This window comes from Haplochromis burtoni, unplaced genomic scaffold, assembly GCF_018398535.1.
Source record: "Haplochromis burtoni strain Fernald_Lab_line unplaced genomic scaffold, NCSU_Asbu1 Contig_393, whole genome shotgun sequence".
Lineage (NCBI taxonomy): Eukaryota > Metazoa > Chordata > Actinopteri > Cichliformes > Cichlidae > Haplochromis > Haplochromis burtoni.
Window position 1 is genome coordinate 116,496 of NW_024582754.1, and position 17,478 is coordinate 133,973.

Here is a 17,478-nt window from a genome sequence, read left to right on the forward strand (position 1 = left end):
CAGACTTTATATCTTTCCCAGACAAACTGATCCTTGATTTTATCTATATGTTTGGATTTACCTTGAATAGGGGACCACAAATTTGTTAAGTAGAAAAAAAATAGATGGATGGAAAACAGAAGCTTCAAGTTACTGCTGATATATGTGCTTCTACAGTGGGGTGGACTCAGTTTTACACACACTTTATTTTCATTTACTTTTTTGTTAAATAAACAGTACCACAGTGTACTGTATCATGAGCAGTTGTTCATCTGGGATTTAATACTAAGACCTGGGAAGGACTAAATCCTAAATGACAGTGAGTTGTTCAGAAAGTTGTTTAAAAATTATGGAGCTGGAATGGGCATAAAGCACTGGCAATTTAATTTTTTTTTTTTATTTTTATTTATTTATTTATTTATTTATTTGTAAAGTGCCATTACAGTTATTTTTTTCTATTAGACATTTTTGTTTTTTGCTCGGTCTCTGTGTGGCGTCCTGGTTTCCTGAATCCGAAATGGTCCTGAACGCATCTTGGGTTGGTGCTCCGTTTGGGGGCGCGGCGAGGAGGCGGATGTTGTTATTAGCTTCAGCGATGGATGAGAAAATGCAGTAGTCCTACACACATCTGGATGTTGTGAAGGTAGCAATGAGTCACATCTAAGTGTCTACAGTGTGTAAAACCATTCGGTTGTAGTCGGGCTCCCTCATCACCTTTTAATTGCTAATAAGTTAAGGACATTACTGGCATGTTCATGTGGCAGCTATCATGCTGTTGCTAGCTCGCTAACTTACTAGCTTAGCTTTCAATAACAGTTCAAGTAAATTCTGCTGAATAATAATAATTATAATTCGTAATAACATTTTTTATTACTTTGGTAGTGGGATGGTCAGCTCGTATTTAAGCTAGTTTTTGAGTCACGTTATTTTGCTTTTTTGCATACTTACCAGCTAACTGTACAACTAGAAACAGCTAGGCTAACAACAATCAAGGACCCAGGACTTTATTTAACCATAAGCTAGTTTAAAACAGCAATAAAGCTGTCGCTTGACATTTACTATAAAGTTTTTATTACCTTAGTGTGTTTGATAACATCATAATAAAATGTCATGCGACTGGTGGTAAACTTTTGCACAAAGTTAGCATGCTAACTAAAATTTCCAAGTACTTTGGTCATATGTGCATTTGAATTTTAAGTATTTATTTTGGCACAGCTTTGATGATAAAGTACCTTGTTGTGATGAGCTTGGGGAAACGTCAGTAGAAGATGTTCTTTGTGGTTTCTAAATTAGATGAGATCCTAACTGTGGCATGTAAACAAACTGACTTGACATGGAACTTCTTTAACTGCCCCCTGCCTGTTTTCAAGCATTGTAGCACAGCTGCCTGATCTGCTAACATAACTGTGCAGAAGTTCACGGGATATCTAACATTGTCCTCCTGGCTGCTCTTTAGAAAATTAGCAGCTCACTCATGCGTTTTATAAATGTGTTAAAAGATAGCCCTTCAAAGGTATTTTAAGGCACTTCTAAAACAAGAGTATCCATTCTTACTGTCACTATTTTACTTACTTACTGTAACTATTTCACCTGATCACTTCTTCTGTATGGTAAAAGTTGGAAAGTTGTGTTAATGGAAATTGTGCTGTAAAAGCGAAGAAAGTGAGATCGCATAATGCTTCCCGATCATCAAAACAAATTATAATATTATACAAAGATAACTCAAGTAAATACAAAATGTGATTTTTAAATGATGGCTTCATTTATTAAGGGGAAAAAGCTGTCCAAACCCAGTTGGTTTAGTGTGAAAAAATAACCCACTCCGAATCATTAATTAACTGTGATTAATCACATTTTTCAGAAAGCTGAGTTTAGTTTCATAAACCTGTTGAATCAAGAGGTAATTTAAATAGAATTTCTCTGATAAAGTGGAGTAGGCTAAAAAAATCTCAAAAAGGAATATATGATGCCATGATCTAAAGAAACAAAGTCAAATTCACTGGCATCTGACTGGAAAGGATTACAAAGCCATTTCTCTGCAATTGGGGCTCCAGTGAACCACTGTGAGAACCATTAGAAATCTGGAATAGTGGTGAACCTTCACAGGGGCAGTTGGCTTTCCAAAATTATTCCAACAGCTCATCGACCACTATCCAGGAGGTGACAAAAGAACCAAGAACAACATTTAAAGAACTGCAGGCCTCACTCGCCTCAGTTAAGGTGTGGGATCATGATTTAACAATAAGATAGAAACTGGTCAAAATGGCTTACATGGAAGAGATCCACCGCTGATCTAAAACACCACAAAGGCTCATCTTACATTTGCTTATAGAAAATCATCCTGATGATCCCTGAGACTTTTGGGAAAATACTCTGTGGACTGATAAAATAAAAGTTGAACTGTTTGGAAGGTTAGGGTCCCGCTACATCTAATGTAAAACTACCACAATACTTCATAAAATGAACATGTTGGGAGCAAGCCAGCATGGTGGTGTTAGTGTGATGGTCTGGGGCTGCTTTGCTGCTTCAGGACCTGAACATGTAAGTGTGAAAAATATGCAAAAATAGAAAGTCAGGAAGTGGGCCAAATGCTTTTTAATTGAATTGTACCGTGTGTGTGTGTGAGTGTGAGACAAGGTTTGCCCTACTGTTTTTGTCTTTATCCACTCGTCACTCAAATATTCAACTTGTCATTGTTTGTAGAAAGGCTTGACTGCCAGTTTTTCCAGTTTCCAGGGTGGTAGTTTGTTTTTCCATACTAGTATTTTGTCGTTGTATTTAAACATTAGTAGAGCTACTGCATATTTTCTCTCTTTTTCTGAATATTTTTTGGATCCCCAAATTCATAAACCAGCAGTATTTTGGGGATAAAGTAAAATCCTTCATGTGGTCACCTTCTTAAAAACAGGCAGTGTTGGTGTAGACCTTGACCAGCGTTGACTTGTAGCCGGTGTTTATTCCTCCCCCTGTTTGTGAGTGTTGAACACGTCCAGACATCGCTCTGCCTTCTGGCCATAGAGCTGCTCTATCAGCAGACTGGAATTAGACTAGTGATCAGGTTGAACTTTGTTGGTATTTGGGCTGTGGTACCAAAGCATGTTGTTGAATAGTTAGGTGTGGTTGCTCAAAGAAAAAAAAAGCTTTGAGTTCTTTTCATTTTGTTGGTTGACGTGTCACTTTTCTTCATACAGTATGGACACTGTTACAGCCCATAATTATTTGTTCTTGTGAAATAAAACTCAGGTACATCCACCCAGGGAGGTGTCACATAAGTTAAACAACACTCTCTCTTTCCGCAGTAATGGGCTGAGATTCATCTGCGTTCGAAATGACGAGAGACAGAAAGTGCATCCTCTGTGAAACCGTCTATGTCTCCAAGCAGGTAACTGACCCAGAAATTTGATTTACACTATAAATATGTCGACACTTTAAAAACAAAGTAAATAATGATAAGTATTTGATCACCGTGGCATGTATCTACACTCTCAGGTGTGCAAGGTTCTGATTAAAGATACTTGTAGTTAGGTTTATTATACCTATTTTTAACCACCTATGAGATATGAGGGGCTTTTTACTGCCTGACTAAACTAAAACTACGTGTTTTGATGTGTTTCTCTGTACCTCGCCTTAAAAAATGTTTTATTATGAATATGTACCTGCAGGAGATGGATGAGCACACGAGAAGCATGCTCCACCACCGTGAGCTGGAGAACCTTAAAGGCCGGTGAGTTTTTTTCTTTCTTTATTTTGTTACATTTATTTAAAGATAAATTGAAACGTACGTAACAAAAAAAGGTGTTTGATTTCATTACATGACTCGTGACTTTCATGCAATACTGAAAAGGTTCAGGTTATTGCGTCCTGTTTAATGCTGGCTTCACAAAAATACTGGCTTCACAAGACTTTTGCCCAGATTATTTAGGTCATGAGGCACGTGTGCACACGGGCACGTGTACACAGTAATCGAGCAAGTGGATATAGGGGCAGCTGTCTCAACTGTACCACATATATTTAGACACAATCTCTCCGGAACAACAGGCATGACCGTTAGAAGGCAACTGGCTATCTTGTGACTCGCATGTAGATTACTAAAAGCATGTGGCTCTGTCGCTGAGATGGAAGAATCTCTAGAGGAGCTAACTCTGTTTCAGTTACTGGAATTTCATGCTGTTGATGTGCAAAGATGAAATCTTATTGTGTTCATCACCTAAAGCTGAATATTAGTATTTTTTTTAAAGAAAAGAATGTGTGAAGATTTATTTGAAAAGCACCTGTGTAGGAATATGACGGCAACAATAAACTTAAATTTAGCTCCAGCTCGTTACAGTTTTTTTTTGTGAGGTTAAGCTAACCCACAGATTGCATTTTCAGCACTGTTTCTGCAGCTGACGAATAATACTTGAAAAAATATTGATTAGTTGTGTGCCAGCTGCACAAGAGGTCACAAAAAGGCAGCATGCCATGACACAGATTTGAAAAAGAAGTTGAGAAGGAGCCAGCAAAGTCACTGCCCCTATCAGAATCACAGGATGGCATACTTGGGAGAGGTTTTGAAGTGGAGGCTAGAAGCAGCTGCACACAGCTCCAGTTACACAGGCTGTGCATTGGATTGGTCGGTACAATCCACAGGCCTGTGCTAATAACACATGCTGGCCTGAGAGGGGGCTGGGTCCTGGCTCGTGGAACACAGAGTGAGGTCATATACAGACATTGCCTTCTGTAGAGTCTCAGAGCGCAGCGGACACCATCATGAGGGCGCACTAGGCTACAGACGCCGGGCTACTCTCCCCTCCACGCGTCCCAGTGCTGCACTGCTTGGCTGGACATAAGCGGGACAGCTAGATTAGCATGCTGCCTGAGTCCAGCCTTGCTGCTCCTCTTCCTGCCCTCACCCTGCCACCCATGGCCTGCTGAAGAAAGGAGAACACGATCAGGATGATAACGATTATTTTTTATGAGATAAAATTCTAAGTTAGCGACCTCCTGATCTGTAACGGATAGAGAATTTGGACAAGTAATATTTTTAAGGATTGTAGAGTATTCTCCTTTCCTGATTTTATGAAGACTTTAAAGTAACAGAAAGTAGAGCCAGAATATACATTTGCGAGCTCTGCAGGCAGGAAAACCGAACCAGACAAGTTTAGCGCAATGCCCGAAGGAACGATTGAACGTCCGCTCTCTCCTTCCCTCCCCAGGGACTGCGGACATGAGTGCAGAGTCTGTAAGGTGAAGGTGGTGAGTCTGACTGATTATGCCAGCCACATTTCCAGCCCCATTCACAAGCAGAATGTGGAGGCTGCTGACCAGAAGCCTCCTGGGCTCGACCATGAAGAAGACTACTTCGATCAGGAATTGGTGGACTTGATTGAAAAGAGAAAAGAGAAGATCAGGTAAAAGAAAAATAGCTACTCGTTTGGTTTAAACACAAAATGTTGTCTAGGATTTTAAATCAAAAGTCTCTGGGACAGTCACAGATGACTTTTATGAAGCTTTTATGATTTAAATAGTAGTGATACCTTACAAGCTTGTGTATGTGTGTGTGTATATACACCATGTATAGTCACATTTTGCTCAGTGGTGCTCAGAGGCCTCTTTTAGCCACAGCTTCACATTATGCTGCAGCTGGAGTCGTATGTCAGGACTGAAGGCTATAAAAAAAGCATGACTGCACATACAGGGTTCAGACACAAGCAGTTTGATGCTTTATTAAAGAGTAAAACACAAAAACCTTCACTTCAGCCCTTTTTTGTACTTTAATTTCTAAAATTCATGTTTTTTTTAAGCCAAAACTAAAATGTCACACTAATTGCAGTATTAGACTATTTCTTCAAATGAGTCTTTTCTATGCATATTTGGTATAATCCCCCAAAATACCTTATAATAATGTGTGATTGCTGATCCATATGAAGATATGTGAAGGAAAACGCTGTCAATTTGTCACATACCAGACATTTTCCCTCTGCTGGTTGGTGCATGTAATTGTCAGGAAGACTCTCTGAAATCATAATTTTATTAATGCATTTTTAATTTAAAGCAAATGAATTGCTCTAATAATGACTTTCAGCGTCAAACAAACTTTTGAAATTATTATGGCAAACCTGTAGGTGGGATTATTTGCTTTTGATGTGAAGTCTAATAAAAAAAAAAAGTTAAAACAATCGAAATTTTCCATCCAAATTCACTCTTCTTCTTTAAGCTTGACAGTGTGTATTGTATCACCCACACAGAGCGGCAATCCTCCTCACGTATTTCTAACTTTAGTTCTTTCTCTCATTTTGTGTTAATGCCTCATATATTATTACTTTTTGTTTTGAATGTTGCAAGTTGGATGTAGGGGCAGCTGTAAATATTTGCTTGTATTTCATTTATATTACTGTTATTTCCAGAAAAGAGAAGGAAGCTGCTGCTGCAAAGCTAGCAAAAGAGGAAGAGGATAAAAGGAGAAAGGAGGCGTTTCAGCAGAGGTTAAAGGAAGCTAAAGAGCGTTACTCCTTGCAGCGTGGCTGGCAGCAGCCGGGACAGGGATTCGGTGGGTCTAGTCACCACAGGACTTGGTACAAAAGCAACCAGTATGACTCCAAAGCAGGGGAGATACAACCCTGGAACCAGAGGAAACAGGGGAAGAGCGCCACCTGGCATGCTCAGGAGCCCCCCAACTTAGAGAGGTGGGCATCTGGAGAGTTTGCTGGTAGAAGCTCAGATAGTCAGGAAGCTCGAAGCAACAAGACGTGGGGTCATTGTGCATTTCCTGGCAAAAATGAAAATCGATTTCCGTGGCTCAGCAACGGAGGCAGTAGAAATGGGCTCTATGGGCAAAACAATATTTCCCAGTACACTCAAAAGAACCGGCACATGAGCTTTTTGGAGGCTCCTCGTATGTATCCACCTCCCCCTGTCTCTTTGGCCCAGGCTGTGAATCAGTTTCAGAATACAGGTAATGACCAACCAGGTCAGGCCAGTGCTGGGCTACAGAAGGGGGATGGCCAACCAGCAGAATCTGATATTAATAGCAGTAAAAGCTCTAAGACTTTGGGCAGCAATCCGAAGATTGACAAATCCTGTCGCTGGTCACCCTATCCTGTGAAGGGTTTAGAGTCTGTGCCACATAAAGATACCGGTCCAAAATCATCTGAGGAATACCCAAGAGCCCCCAATCCTCAAAACAAAGCACTGGAAGCCACTGGTTTTAACAGCCAGTCACAATCTGAAAAGGAATCAAGTCTTTTGCCTTTAAGTAGACTGGAAGAAAAAGGGAGTCACAAAACAAACCCTGCAGTCAAACCTAGAGATGGGAGCAGCAGTAGCAGTAGAAGCAGGAGTTCACAGAGAGATGGCCACCAGAATTCAGCGTATAATTGGTACAATCAGAATGCAAATAAGTCATTGCTAGATCGGAAAATGTCCTCAGCTCCTGGAATCAGCAGTGTGGCTCATCTCAGCAAGATCCCCAGTCAGGCTCAAGTGCAATCAAAACCAACTGGAATCCAGAGTGAAGTCAAGGCTCCACTGACTGGGTCCTTTCAATCACGGCAACAGAAGCTCCCAGAATCAGTTAAGCATGCCAAACAAATTGTGTTAGAAAAGAAGGGCTCTTTAAATACATTTGGTAATAACGTAAAAGTGGAAATGACACAGCACAGTGTCGAGGAGCCGCAAACGAATCAGGTACAGAGTCAGACTGGAGTGAACAAAGAGATGAGCTGCAGGCAGAATGCAGTAAAATCAGTGTTACCTGATCCAGTTGGGTCAGAAAAGCTTGCTTTGACATCTTCAGACAGCAGTCAGTTTCTCCAGTCACTGCAAGTTAGCACCTCTACTGTGGAGACCTCCAAGCTGGCAGAATCAAGCAGGGAATACGAGGAGAACAATAAGAAAGTGGAAAAGCAAAGCTGCTCAGTTGTTGCAGATGAGGCCATGCAGGTCAGTGAGGCAGGGCAGAGCTCAGAGAGTGACACCTCCAGAAGTGGTGACGCACAGACTCATGCATCAAGTCTGTCCAAACTTGACCTGCCTCCAGTTTTAAAACGTGACCTCACCAAACATATCAGCTCCAAGAGCAAAACAGTCGGCCACGAGCCCAACCTGAACATTGCCAGACGGGTGCGTAATGTGAACGAGTCGCGGAGAAGCGACACCGAAAAGGATTCAGGGCTCAAGCCAACTGTGCGGCAGCTCATCAGCTCCTCTGGGTCTCGGCGCAATGTTAACTGGGAACAGGTGTATCACGAGGTCAGGAAGAAACAAGACAAAGGAAAAGGCATGCCAAGGTGAAATTATAATCTCATCTTTAAATTTTTTAATACATTTTGATTTCGATTTGATTTCAGTTAATACAAGTTTATGTTCTGTCTTTCAGGTTTGGCATTGAGATGGTTTCATATGAGCAGGAGTACCAGAGCCAAGAGGAGGGTGACATACCGCTGCTGGAGGGTTTCCAGTGGGAGTCATTGATGGACGTCTCTTACCAGGGCCCCTCACGAAAACGCTCCTTATCAGAGAGTAGCCTCGCTCCTGCGTCCACGCACAACCTCTTTACATCCCATATATCAAAGGAAACCTCACAGAGAGAAAGCTTCAACTCAGAGCAGCAGGGATCTACAGTTAATCCAAATCGCAAGTCTTCTCTAGGAAATCAAGACTGTCAGTCTCAGCCAGAGGTTGGACAGATGCTCGTTCATCTCGAGGCCAAAGCTCAGAACCAGACAGACAACCTAACATCAGCCCTCCAGCGGTCTGACTCAGTGCTCGGGGACAGCAGTTCAGGGACGGAGCAGTGCGATGGTCTGGGAACAGCAAAGAGGCGGAGAGCAGCCGGGGTGAGCTTAGGAAACAGTGTTCTCATTTTTATTTGTGTATTTGTTTTTTGAAAGGACAAGCTGAATATGTCATCGTGACTGCTTTCTTTCTTCTCTGTAGGACGCTCTGAGTACAGAGTCTTCATGCATAGAACATAATAGCAAAAGACAGAAGGTCAAATCGAAAAGAGGTTAGTAGGCTAAAAAAACCCAAGAATCTCTGGGGTTATAATTCATTTTCCTGTCATGGTTTAGCTGCTTGTTTTTCACATCTGTGTTTTGGGCTTGCTGCAGAACGTTCGCACATTGACCAGCTGTTGGCGGTGTCTCTGCGGGAGGACGAGCTCAGTCGCTCCCTGCAGACTGTGGACACCAGCCTGATCCAGGCCCGGGCTGCGCTGGAGGCCGCCTACATGGAAGTGCAGCGTCTCATGGTGGTTAAAGAGCAGGTCTGCACACAGCTGAACTCTATTATTCAAAAACTCTCTCTCCGCACAGTTACATGCTTTTAGGTGTTTAGTGTCTAATGCCAACGCATTATAACAAAAAGGGCCTACACCTAAGGACTCACAGAGAGTTTTTGTGTTGGCAAGCATTTTGTTGTCTTGCCAGCTACTTCACATTAATATATAACCACAAGTCTCACTATTTAAACGATGGTCTTGCGTTCCATGTGAATTTAATTTACTTCTAAAAGTTAGGGATTAACGTTAGGATTTATACTTTCTATGCAGTTTGTCTTTGAAGATAACATGTTCCCTGCCTAACCATTGTTTTGTATGGCTTTGTCTTTCACAGATGACTGTAGAGATGAGCACATTAAGAAACAAGCGCATTGAGTTACTAAAAGGGATGCAAGGTAAAAACATGTGTAAAATACATTTGGTCACTTGTACCAAATGTCTATTACTACAAATTACTACACACTAGATTCAATTAAAAGCCAGTTCGTATTCTACTATAGTTAAAAATAAGTTTATTATATTTGTAGCAGTAATGGAACAAATATAGTTTACAGAAGAAGCTATGATTGGTGGAATAAGCTTTTTAATCATGGATTTCTTTTTATACAGGTACGATGGAGGAAGCACCTGAGATCAAACTGAAAGAAGAAAAGATGGATACATTTGAAACTGAGGCACACGTACCCTCCTCTGTCACACTTTCCTCTCTTGTGGAAACTGCTGTCCACAGTCCCAATCGTGCTGCAGAGTGTGGCTCTCCCCCCTCCTCCAGCCTTCCCTTGATGTCTGTAGCTATCAAGCAGGAGCCCCTGTCCCCAGTTCATATCAGCTCAGAGCCGGACCTAGCGGACGCTTTGACCAACTGTGCTCACAGCACCACCCCGGAGCTGCCGGTCACTCCTGCCAGAGCCTCCTCACCAGGTAACATTGCTTTTCCCAGACCCTAAAACAGCATCCCAGATCTTACATCTCATTGATCACTGTGATCAGTGATCTCTCTCACTGATCAATGAGCTCACCTAGATGTCTAAAAGACCAACAAAAAGTAAAAAGCGTTAAAAGGTTTTTATGTCACTAAACTAAACACAATACAAAAATCAGCTTTGCAAATATTTTACAAGCATTCTGGACACAGTGTGTTTATCATGAGAAATACTGCATGTGAATCTAATCTTTACAAGTTTTTACACATACTGTTTGGAAGAGTCCATCATGTGTTATTTGTATTACTTGAATAAAAGGATATTGTTACGTAGGAGATTTTACTAAATAAAGTAACAGACAATTTTGGGTTATTTGTGCTGCTTGTTGCAGATTTCGCCGTCAACTTCCAGGCTTCTCCTGAAAGACACCCTGAGCTGTACCCGTCGAACTTTAGAGAGCCTGCAGACTCCAAGGAGAAGTCGCTAACACTTATTGAGACAACGGAAAAAGCCATACAGACAGCAAGGAACAGTCTCACCTCTTTAGCTGACACAAAAAGCCCCCTTAAGCCTCTATTACCCATTAGAGACTGTGAGGTTAATGACTCTGCAGACATCCCATCCTTTAAATCCCCTTTAGCCCCCTCAATCCTTAATATCCCTGCCTCTCCATCAGAGCTGAGGACTGGAAAGCGCGTGAGGAAGCTGAAGAAGAGGAAGGCATTGAAGAAGGCTCAGGGGACAGAGCAGTTTGAAAGCAGTGACACTGAGATGGATGAAGAGGCCTCACGGCCGAGATGCCCCCGAACGCGTAGGAGACCTAGCGGAGGCTCTCAGGTCAGTACGTCCAGTCTCCCTACAGAAGACAGAGAGGGTGACATGAACATAGAGGGTGATAAGAAGCCACTCAAGATGCTGTTTCCAAGTGCCAAATTAGAGAAGGCAGAGCAGAAGTCCCCAGAAGAGCTTCCTCATGAGGCCACCGCTGATATTATGGTGAACTTGGATTCAGAGGAAAGCATGGAGGTCACTGTTGCCGGACAGCAGCCCCAAGTGAATGTTCAAGTTCAAATCCCCCCTCCAGCCCCAATCGCAGACTCCTCCAGTCCTGAGCCACGGAGCCTGGCCTGCAACGAGGTCTCCTCCACCAGTGACATGGATTTGTGTAAATCATCTGAGAGGTGAGTCGCTGTCGCAATTTCAGCTCAGTGTGAACTCATATGAGCAAAAATACTTGTTTCTACAGACTTAAAGACTTAAGTGGGATTTAAAAAAAGCTAATTGCAAAATACACTTTTTTCCTAAATTATAAGATGCACAACTGGGTTTCAGAAAGGTCAGATTTCATAAGAACAAACTTTTAGATTAAACTCTAGCTTTTCTCTCAACAGTGACATGCCATTTGTCATCACTTTGCCCAAGAACTCATCAGGTACGTTCATCTCTGGAGAGCAGTCGCTATGATTAAAGTCGGGTCATACTTAACCAAACACAGTTTGTACTTGTATTGTTCACATTATAAGTGACAGAAATAGTTATGTTAGGAGTGAGATAGCCTTAAATACACATAAACGTACAAACAGTAGTAGTAATAGTAGTAAGTAGTAATATTTCTATGTTATGAATATCACACTCAGCAAATAAAAATAGATTCCAGTGTGCCCAATTTACTTTTTATGGGCAAAGTATTCATAGAGGTGTTATCTGAGGACATGCATGAGTATGCAGAGATAACTACTAGAAGACACATACACAAATACGATGCTTTGTAAACTTTTTTTTTTCTGTAAAGAACCACATAATTGGATCCATCTTTTGAATTAGAAATGTTAAAATGATCTGGACAGGCCCCTTATGAGTGGATGTACCTGCTGTAAGATCATTTATGTCAGTTTCCTCACTGTGTGTTTGATTTTTAAAAATGTTCCTTCATGTTTGTATTTTCCAGATGCATCATCTGACCATGGTGAAGATGAGATGCCCACTGACGGGCTGTTTGAGGGCCACCAGGAGGCGGTGAACGCCATGCACATCCACAACGGCCTGTTGTACACGTGCTCAGGAGATCGAACCGTCAAAGCCTTTGACTTGGTGGTGAGTTGTGAATGAAATAACTGCTGCTATTTGCCAGGATGTGCCTGAATATCTATTATGGAACAACGTTGCAACTTTGCTTTTCTTAAATTTTGTCGTAGAGTCATAAATGCGTTGGTACGTTCGAGGGTCACAGCTCCAAAGTGAGCTGCCTGTTGGTCTCAGCGGCTCCAAGCCTGCATCATCGCCTTTATTCTGGTTCCAGTGACCAGATCATACGCTGCTACAGCCTCAGGGTAAATCACAGGCCTTTTACTTAAACTGCCATATGTTAGTGTCACAGCAACATTGGATTATTGACACTCTGTATTTCGCTCTTGTCCACAGACACGGGAACTCGAGCAGCAGTTCTCTCTGTCTGATCGAGTCCTCTGCCTCCACAGCCGCTGGAAAACTTTGTATGCTGGTCTGGCGAATGGCACAGTGGTGACCTTTAACCTTAAGGTGAAAAATTAAGCACAAGCAGGAATGTCTGTAAAATAATGGCATTGGAAGCAATTAAGAAATAATGTGGAAACGGCCAATGTGTTGAGCTAAAAATGCTGCCACAGTGCTTGTACATTCTCCTATATGTGACAGAAACTGCAGCCCCATCAGTGTTAAATCACATACCTCGAGTAGTTTGCACATATTACTGACTTTAAGTGTGCCCTTAAATGAAAAGGTTTTGCAGCTACTTGTTTCTGCAATGATAGAAAGAAGAATCATCATCGTGAAGTGTGCTTCACTCGATGTTCATTTTGCAATTGTTTGTTTAGACAAACAAGCAGATGGACGTGTTTGAGTGCCACGGGCCGCGGGCCGTGAGCTGTCTGGCCTCATCGCAGGAGGGAGCCAGGAGGATCCTGCTGGTGGGCTCCTACGACAACACCATCAGTGTGAGAGACGCCAAGAACGGACTGCTGCTGCGCACTCTGGAGGGACACACCAAAACTGTGCTCTGCATGAAGGTAGATTACATCTGAGCTTCAACAGAGCAACTGCATTACTGCTGGAGTAAATTTCATGATATTCAAGACAACAATGACAGGATGGCATGTTGTAAACCTTGATGTTTTGTACTGTTAAAAAATATAATACACAGATTATCTATGTTTGTATGCAAATTTGTGTCTTTTGTGAGTGTGTCTTCTCTTCTGCTGCTTTTTCCCAGGTGGTCAATGATCTGGTATTCAGCGGATCCAGTGATCAGTGTGTCTACGCACACAACATCCATGTGAGTCACTGTTACAGTTTTGCGTCTTTAATTTCAGTTATTCACCATTTGAAAAAGAAGCCATGTGAAATGATTATTTTCTTACTTTGTCACAGACAGGTGAGCTTGTGCGGGTTTATAAGGGCCACAGTCATGCTGTTACAGTAGTGGCCATCCTGGGGAAAGTGATGGTGACCGCCTGCCTGGACAAACTGGTCCGTGTCTACGACCTGCAGGTTAGCATCGTCACACCATCTGTCTTTTAATAACATAAACTGCTCATGAATTTCTTTATTTATTTAATATTGACATGCCATTGCACAAGAAAATCTGAAAGCACGCTCTCTCCACAGACTCATGACCAACTGCAGGTCTATGGAGGACACAAGGACATGGTGATGTGCATGGCTATCCACAAGAACATGGTGAGACGCGCTATTTCAAGTGTTGTTTAGACACCAGTTATGACTTAATAACTCATCTATTTGGTTCTCATACAGAATATTTTTGAAAAACAAATTGTAAAGTTTCATTGCTGATATGAGGAATTTCTAAGCTTTAATGTTGTCACACACCTCTACTGGGTCCTAAGTGATGATTGAGAGCGATTGGCTTTCTACAAGACATCTCTTTTCATAAAATTGTCTGTGTTATATCTCAGAAGGCTAAATCCTAACTCTAATTTTGTGTGTTTCAGATCTACACGGGTTGCTATGATGGCAGCGTGCAGGCAGTGAAGCTAAACCTAATGCAAAACTACCGCTGCTGGGTAAGACGTGTCATGGAGCAATGCTGAGAAATTTATGGATAAGTTGTGTTCCAGTCCCGTCTTTTCCTTCTGAGCTTCTCATTTTGTTTGGTTATTGGCGTTTTGTGTTTCCAGTGGCATGGCTGTTCACTGGTCTTTGGGTTGATTGAGCATCTGCAGCAGCACCTGATCAACGACCACACCAGTGCCAACTTTCAGACGCTCAAGTGCCGCTGGAAAAACTGTGAAGCGTTTTTCTCTGCGCGCAACACCTCCAAGCAGGTATAAACACATTCAACAGAACTCAACACACAACATTTTCTTTCTTTTTGGACAGATGCAGTCAAAGTCATTTGTTCTCCATAATGAGCCATTAGTATTTTTTTTCTTATTGTTGCCCTGCTCTTCCTAATAACGTTGCTTAGTTCATTGAGGTATGCACAGCTTTCTTAAGGCTCCACCACAGCATTTCAGTGAGGTTGAGGTCTGGACTTTGACTGGATTGTTGCAAAACTCAGAAGAGTTAATGCTCAGCCCTGTGACTCCGCTCCACCACCGTGTTTGACAGTCGGTGTTTCAGCTGATATGCTGTGTTTGTTTTTCACCAAATGTGGTGCTATGCATTATGGGCAAACATCTGCACTTTGGTCTGGTCTGTCCAAAGTTAACATTGTTCAAGACGTCTTGTGGTTTGTTCAGATAAACATTTGAAAACCTTTCTTTTAGAGAGAATAGGCTTTCTCCTGGCAGTCCCTCCAAGCAACTGTCATGAACTTTAACCTATTACATGCTAACTAAGGCCGTAGACTCTGAAATGTAGCTGTTGGGTTTTTTTTCCAATTTCTGTAAGTATTGCACGATCTGACCTTGGGGTGTGTTTGCTCGGGCACCCACTCATTCAAAAACACCTGAATGCTTCAGACCAGCAGACACACAAAGCATCAACTTTTATTAGAGGTGGTTTTATTTATTTATTTACAGATGATTAGTTAATTGGGTACATTTGATTAGCAGCACCTGGCTGCTGCTTACCCTCTTAATTCCCGTGGAAGCAGTAAGAGTGTACTTTGTGTTTTTTGCTTGACTGTGTGTACTGATACAATAAGGATACTTATATTAAACATAGCCCAAATTTCAAATCTTCATTTCGACATATATGCAGATCATCTTTATGGCCCAAAAGCTCTAAAATGCTCATGTCAAACAGGAAAAACTCCTGTCTGCTAGTAGCAGCCAATCAGTAGACAGATAGATTTAAAATAGCTTGTGTTAGTCAGACGGTGAAACACCAAGGCCCACTATAATATAAACTTTCAACTGCAAATCCAGCAAAGCTAATTTGTGCTATTTTAATAAATATGGAGCTGAGGGACCATAAGAGGACCACAACAACCTTTCCACTGTCACAAATAAAGTGTAAAAACAAATCATGTCCTGTTAGAATCTATAAATGATTCTAAAGCAATACATAGCAGGAACTTCATATTTAATGAGTGATGCTGTGTAAATATGCATTGTAATATAACCTCCTATTATATAAACGCTTACATATGCTTTGGTTGAGTACATACAAGTTTTAGAAGCTGATTTAGAGGCTGTGACTTTGTGTGTTGCAGGGAATGCTGATGCACATGCAGAAACATGCTGAGGAGGACACTGAAGTGGAGCCTTAAAGCTTCTGGTGGGAACGCCGTTTCTCCCTGAGACTTCTCTCCTTTCTTGTAACCTTTACCCTAATGTTACCCTCCCATATTGGGAGGCACGCTCTTGGGACCCACTTACCCTTAGCAGGGCTCTCGTCGAGCCTGGCGAGTGGCATCTGACAAGTCCATCCTTTATGTTGGAATCCAACCATAATACAGTTACAAAAAAGGAGGGTTGGTTGTGCTGTCATGTTTTTTTTTAACTTTCTACAAAACACACCTTCCCCTTTTTTAGTCTGACCATTACTTCTTCTTGTCAATGACCAAAGAAAGACAAAGAAACACGTGACTTTTGTTTATTGAAGAAACTTCAGCGTAGCCGGTATCTAAGGGAGTTGCCACGCTTTTCCGATGAAACGCCAACAAAAAGCAGTTATCGTCTTCCAGATTGGTTGGCTACAATATGGCATGGGTTAAGAGATGTTTTTATCGTTGTTGTGCAGTTGTTGCGTGTCACGTTGAGCAACCTGTAGTGTGTTTTTTTTTTTTTTAAATTAAAGTTACCACTTATGACAATGAGCGATTTAAAGTTTTGGAAATTCGTGGTGTTGTCTTTGAGGCTGCGTTTAACAGTGTGATTATTTGTTTTGAGGGAATTTAATTGAAGATTGATGTATTTAATGTTTGGTTTTTATTTTCTAAAAATAAAAAAACTCAAGTTCTTACAATCTCGTTGGGTCGTTTAGGATTACATTTATTTATTTGTTGTTGCTCAGTCAGGTGATTAGTGCGTTAATCGGGACTGTGTTGAAGGATTTGTCCTTTGAGAATTGACATTTGCTGTGAAAACAGAACCAAGATGTGAAGTATGTGTGCTAATCTGTGTGGATTATTTCCTCGTCGTTGTCAGCAGAGTGTTTAACCCTGTCCGGCGAACCTTGTTTTCCAAGCGTGAGTGTGAGGTGCTGTTTTTATGTCACATTCTTGTGGATTTATTTTGTATTTGGAGAATCAAGCAGAAGGCACCGGAGCTGTATTTGTTTTCCACAGTTGTCTAATAAAGTGTGGAGACAACGGATGTTTAGAGGAGGTGTTCGATGGAAGATTTCGAAGAGAAGATTTTGGATTCATCTCCCATGCCATACCTCAACCTCTTGAAAACAGGTGACTAAATCTTCTGTTAAAAGCCCAGCTGTTGTTCTCTTTGGCAGACTTGGTTTGAAGGTTGCAGCTCTCCGGGTTGCGTTATCTTTCTTTCTTTTTCTTCTTTTTTTTGAGGATTTGCCCTTAGCCGAGTTAACTTGACGTTCTCACTCGTTATTTATGATCGAGAAAAGCGTGTGCGTCACCTCTTACCTGGCATTCCTGAGTTTCTTCAAGTTTTTCTGTTGTTATCAAAGTTATGAGATGTTTTTTAAGAAAGAGAAAGTTAATAAAAATGTTTGCAACATCAGAAAAAATGCTGTATTTTTTATGGTGTTTTCTTCTTATTTCACTCAGTGTTTACTGAAATTTGCATATTTGTCACAGTTTCACAACTTAATTACTGGTAACGCAGTCAAATCAGTAACTACACATTTATTCTTTTGGTTAAAGTGATTAAAAATGCAGTACACTCATTAGACCAAAGCCTTAAG

General features: G+C 41.4%; 1 protein-coding gene across 1 annotated transcript; it reads left to right on the forward strand.

Moving 5' to 3' along the window:
• Positions 1–510: 510 nt before the first annotated feature.
• znf106a (zinc finger protein 106a) lies at positions 511–17,315 on the forward strand. The gene is made up of 22 exons (XM_005946927.2): positions 511–622; positions 3,279–3,361; positions 3,642–3,703; positions 5,175–5,369; positions 6,366–8,246; positions 8,336–8,795; positions 8,896–8,965; positions 9,069–9,223; positions 9,573–9,633; positions 9,848–10,159; positions 10,553–11,342; positions 11,553–11,593; positions 12,110–12,255; positions 12,357–12,491; positions 12,583–12,699; positions 13,014–13,205; positions 13,409–13,471; positions 13,567–13,686; positions 13,804–13,875; positions 14,148–14,219; positions 14,334–14,480; positions 15,815–17,315. The coding sequence occupies exons 2-22, from the start codon at positions 3,308–3,310 to the stop codon at positions 15,869–15,871; spliced, it is 5,202 nt and encodes a 1,733-aa protein (XP_005946989.1). The 5' UTR covers positions 511–622; positions 3,279–3,307; the 3' UTR covers positions 15,872–17,315.
• The last annotated feature ends 163 nt before the right edge of the window (positions 17,316–17,478 follow it).